The 5729-nt window shown below is 42.5% G+C and overlaps 1 protein-coding gene across 1 annotated transcript in view; it reads right to left on the bottom strand.

Annotated features, from left to right (window-relative positions):
* The window catches only part of WSB2 (WD repeat and SOCS box containing 2), a 16441-nt gene extending 11270 nt beyond the window's left edge, over positions 1-5171 (bottom strand). The window contains exon 1 of the mRNA XM_010828539.1: positions 2976-5171. Coding sequence (XP_010826841.1) covers positions 2976-3163 — 188 coding nt within the window. The 5' untranslated portion in view covers positions 3164-5171. The remainder of the gene's footprint in view (positions 1-2975) is intronic.
* Positions 5172-5729: the final 558 nt, after the last annotated feature.

Raw genomic sequence — 5729 nt, 5'->3', positions numbered from 1 at the left:
TAAAAAAAAAAAAAAAAAAAAAAAAAAATATATATATATATATATTTGAATACAGAAGTGATTTTCAAGGAAATAACAGATTTCCCACTTTATGCTTTTTAAAAAAATTATTTTTCAGACTAAATATACATCATACCCAAATCTGGATATGAAGCTGAATCTCTAGCATTTAGACTGGGGGATTAATAAATAATGAATGATCTTGACATTTTCATTAAACGAGTATAGAAGGAACTGAAAAATGTGATTAAAAAAAAAAACAAAAACAAAAAACAGAGCTTCCCTGGTGGCTCAGTGGTAAAAAATCCCCCTTGCCAATGCAGGAGACACGGGTATGATTCCTGATCCAGTAAGGTCCCACATGCTGTGGAGCAACTATTGAGCCTGTGCTCTAGAGCCCAGGCACTGTGACTACCGAGCCCACCGTGTGGCACCTATTGAAGCCACAGCAACCCAGGGCCCATGCTCTGCAACAGGAGCCACAGTAACGAGGAGCCCTCGAGCCACAGCTATAGAGTAGCCCCCGCTCGCCAGAACTAGCGGAAAGTCTGCACAGCAATGAAGACCAAACATAACTGTAAATAAATAAACATTAAAAAAAGAGCCTACATGCAATCTTTGATGGCTGCAAAAATATCAGATGGCAATGCCATAATTTCCTTAACCATTCTTGTTACCAGATTTTAAGCTATTTCTGACTTTTAACTATCATATGATTAATTTCATATTGAAAAGCAGTGTATGTAATACATGACCTCCCATTTACAGCAACATGGGTGAACCTAGAGGCTGTCATACTAAGTGAAGTAAGTTAGAGAAAAACAAATAACACATTATAGCACTTATATGTAGAATCTAAAAAAAAAAAGGTACAGATGTACTTATTTTACAAAACAGAGCTGCAGATGTAGAAAATAATGTTATGGTTAAGGGGAAAAAAGGGGAGGAATAAACTGGGAGACTGGGATTGACATATACGCATTTGCCGCTGCTAAGTCGCTTCAGTCGTGTCCGACTCTGTGCGACCCCATGGACTACAGCCCACCAGGCTTCTCCGTCCCTGGGATTCTCCAGGCAAGAACAGTGGAATGGGCTGCCATTTCCTTCTCCAATGCATGAAAGTGAAGTCGCTCAGTCGTGTCTGACTCTTAGCGACCCCATGGACTGCAGCCTACCAGGCTCCTCCATCCATGGGATTTTCCAGGCAAGAGTACTGGAGTGGGTTGCCATTGCCTTCTCCATATATGCATTACTATATATAAAATAGATAACGAATAAGGACCAACTATACAGCACAGAGAACTCTATATTTAATATTCCATAATAACCTATATGGGAAAAAATTTAAAAAAGAGTGGATAAATGTGTACGTATAACTGATTCACTCTGCTGTACAGCAGAAAATAATACAACATTGTAGATCAACTATATGCCAATAAAATTTTTTTTAAAAACAAATAAATAGATGACCTCATTTCTGAGATTTTTTGATTGCAGGAAGAACAGTTTTAAGATTGTTGAAATGGCCTTCCTTCCAGAAAATACACAAATGTACACCCCTCAACCCCTGCAGCGTGCAAAGTACTCATCTCAGCAAATTTGCATCAGCATTACCTATTATCAAGGCAACAAGCTTCAGACTGGACTTATGAAAAACTTTAATATGCGACTTTTAAAATGCTTAAAGCAAAACAAATGAGACCTTCAAGGGCAGGGGCCATGTTTAATATATTTCAGAATTCTCAGCCCTTGGCTCCTGGTCAGGCAAGGAAGATTTGCAAAAAATGCTGGCTGAATAAATAAATACAGACATAGAGTTGCCCTGGGACAAATGAAAAAAATGCAGATGCTAGGCCATCTGACTGGGAGCTCACAGCCTTCAAACACTGAGACTTGTCCAGCGCAGAGAAAGAAAAGCTAGTTAATATCAGAAACAACTTGGTTGATAACAAAAAAGGCAACTAGCCAATTTTAAAATGGACAAAGGAACTGAATAGACATTTCTCCCAAAAAGATAGGCAAAGGGCCAGTAAGCACATGGTGGGGGAGGGCTGTGAGGGGCAGGGAGGCACAAGATCAGCAGTCAATAGGGAAATGCAAATCAAAGCTACAATGAGATGCCACTTCACACCCACTCCAATGGCCACGCTGCAAGTGTTGGTGAGGATGTGGGAAGTCTGGGAATCTCCAGCACTGCTGCTGGGATTATAAAATGGTACAACCACTCTGGAAAACAGCCTGACACGCCCTCAAATGGTTAAACGTACATGAAAACATACATCCACACAAGATACGAAAACATATCCACACACAAACCAGTACGGAAGTGTTCGCAGCAGCATTATTTCTAATAGCCAGAAAGTGAAAACAACCTAAGTGCTCACCAGCTGATAAACTTATAAAACAAAATGTGATGTCTCCATAAAATGGAATATCATTTGGCAATAAAGGGAAATTAAGTCACGGAGCATGCTAAAACACAGATAACCATGAAAATAGTCCCCTAAGTGAAAGAAGCCAGTCAGAAGATGACAATGTACGATTCAATTCGTATGAAATGCCTAGAACAGGCAAATCTTTAAAGACAGAAAGTAGATTAGAAGCTGGTCAGGGATGGATAGGAGAAAGGTATTAAAGAATGATGGGTTTCTTTTGGGGGTGACAAAAACGTTCTAAGATTGGTCATGATGATGGATGCACAACTCTGTAAATATACTGAAGTCACTTAACTGTACACTTTAAATGGGAAAATTGTATAGTATGTAAACTATACCTCAATAAAGCTGTTAAAAAAAAAAAACACTTGGGGCTATCAACAGAATGAGGTTTCAAAGGTACAGGATGAAGGACCCTGGAAACCCCGATGATCAATTTCTGAACTGGTCGGCCAGCTTCCCTCTTCTGCTCTTGGGCAGGATGTCATTTGGGAAAGTTCCCCAGGACATCTGCATTCCTTTGGGTGTGAAAGAACTTACAACTGCTCCTCCAGCGGCCAGGGGATCAGCTTCACAATGCAGTGTCCTTGAGACCAGGCGAACCAGGAACCATCCGGGGAGAAGGCAACGCTCCACGTTTCACAGCTCGACTTCCAATCAAACTGGTGGGGGCGCCCGGGCTTGAGTTCGGCCAGCAGCAGCGGCTCCTCTGGGGCAGGAGATAGCATACTTCAAGAAGGCACCCTTGCCTCACCGGAAAGGGCAGAGCCCAGTCCCCCAGCACCTTGCTGACTCAGACACAGGAAAGCAGAGGTCGTCCCCTGGCAAAAAATGACAGTCTGGATTCCGGGAGGGAGTTGTCATTTAAATGACCCAGGGCAATAACAGTAGCCACAGGCCAAATTCCAGTGGGGTTACTCAGTTCTGGCACTGCTGGTTAACCATGACTCAGAGTAACCTTTGTCAGGGTGAACCCAGTGAAGGGGGGCCTCGTTTTCCCATGAAAGCCCAAAGAGGAAGAAAGGAGGCATGCCAGACAAGGATTGAGCTAGAAGGTACTAATCAGGAGGCCTTCAGATGTACTTAAGTTCTCTCCCGAAAGGAGTATTTGAAACACAGGCTTCCCCTCACTTGCCAGCATCCCTCCCATCACCAAGGCTAACACTGGCCCTGCTCACCACCTCTTGATCTGCCCTCCTCTTCCATCTCCTTTCTGTTCTGGCTTAAATCTTCATCCCATCTTGCCCATATTTTTTACAAGATTCATGTTTTCCCTGCCCCTAGGGACCCTGCTAAAACTGAAACACATATTACATCACAACATTTCTTTCAAATACATTCCAAGGCACCCACTTACCTACCACTAAAGGCAACCTTCCTCCCCACCCCACTGGCCCCAGCCTCCCTTTTCCGGTCCATACCGCGTGCCAGCCACACACGTCTCCTTGTCATGCCCCAAGTAGCTCATTCGAGTTCACACCTGGACTCATATTCTGCTTATGAGAATCCCACTGAGATTAGCAACTGAGAAGCGTACCCAGATCTCACACTATCAAAGCGGAAGTAAGTCCTACCCTGTTTATTGCACTGCTCTCCTGTAGTTATCAATTCCCTCTGCCCCAACCCCATCTCCAGCTTGGGATTTATACAGCCTCCTTCAAACACCAAGCCAATTCAATCCTTGTTTCTTGGGGTGAAGGGTGGGGGCTGGACTGGTGCTTCTTCATGGACTTGAAGGGCAGTCCCTAATTCAACTCCATCCTCTGACAGAAGATTCTCAATGGCTGACAGTCTTTAAGTTCAAGGCCTTCAGAACTGACCCTCCGATTGCAATACATATGAATACAAAAACTGGCTTCCATCCTGAATGAGGTCACTGTCTGATGAGTATGTTCCACTTTAGCAGTTTTGAGACTGACCCTTTTATAGCTGTTACCAGATAGATACTAATTTAACAGCTCCTGTTTTGTGTATTTTAGGACATATCTCTATATGTCTTCTCGTAGTTTGACCTTGTTAAAATCAGGATGTGTCAAGTGATGACTTCTCATAGTTTAATAGGCAGTATTTTTTCAGTGATACATATGGCAATACAATCCATGATCTCTTAGATTCAATAAATCAGATAGTAAACATGCAAATATGTATATAATATTATGTGTGCATATATATAATATTTCCTGACGTATGCATTATAGGAAAATACAGGGGTACATGTTATTTACATGGATATATTTTGCTGAAAATTCTCTTTAAATAGAATTTTAATAAATTATATCAAGACTTTGTGGCTTTGCTATTTAAAGAAAATTTTTAAAGTTTCCTTTGTAAAGAGAATATTCATTCCCTGAGGTTCTATGTGGAAATCTAGGTCTGTCTAAACTGGCATTTGTACAGGCCTAGGTAATTCCTCCTAGAAATTTGTATTTTTGTATATGTGACCCTTTCACTTATACAATTACTTGTGTAATCGAGCATTCTCCTCTGGATGTGAATATTTGCATGGTAGGACATTATTTTATATTTCAAATCGAAAACAAGACTCAATGTTAGGCAGCAATCCTGTGGTGTTTTCTTTATTCTCATTATTTCTAGGTATCTTAAGGTAACAAGGCCCTACCCTGTCAACGCCTCCTTCATGTAATCCAGTTCTCAGCTGGGGGCACTTCTGTCCCTTGGGGACATGTGGCAATATCTGGAAATATTTTGGTTGTCCCAACTGGGGGTGGTGGTGCTGCTGCTGCTGCTAAGTTGCCTCAGTTGTGTCTGACCCTGTGCAACTCCATAGACAGCAGCCCACCAGGCTCCCCCGTCCCTGGGATTCTCCAGGCAAGAACACTGGAGTGGTTGCCATTTCCTTCTCCAACGCATGAAAGTGAAAACTGAAAGTGAAGTCGCTCAGTAAAGAAAATTTTCTTGTCCGACTCTTAGCGACTCCATGGACTGCAGCCTACCAGGCTCCTCTGTCCATGGGATTTTCCAGGCAAGAGTACTGACCGGAGTAGGTTGCCACTGCCTTCTCCGGGAGGTGCTGCTCCTAGTATCGAATGGGAGGAGGCCAGGGACGCTGCTAAACATCTTACAGCACACAGGATGACTGCCCCCAACTCCCACAAGAAAAAAATTATTTTGCTTAAAACGTCAATGGAATGGTGTTGAGGCTGAGAAACCAGAGTAGTCAAATATTAAATGACATTGACCTGGAGGTACATTTTTATCACCTGACTTTATTCCATCTTGGTAACAGCCACACTTGGTTCACTTCCTCCAGGATATGCATGTCATCCATCCTTT

Source organism: Bison bison, unplaced genomic scaffold (genome assembly GCF_000754665.1).
Source record: "Bison bison bison isolate TAMUID 2011002044 unplaced genomic scaffold, Bison_UMD1.0 scf7180017864495, whole genome shotgun sequence".
NCBI lineage: Eukaryota > Metazoa > Chordata > Mammalia > Artiodactyla > Bovidae > Bison > Bison bison.
The sequence above is the reverse complement of the archived record's forward strand: the minus strand, read 5'-3'. Positions and strand labels throughout refer to the sequence as shown.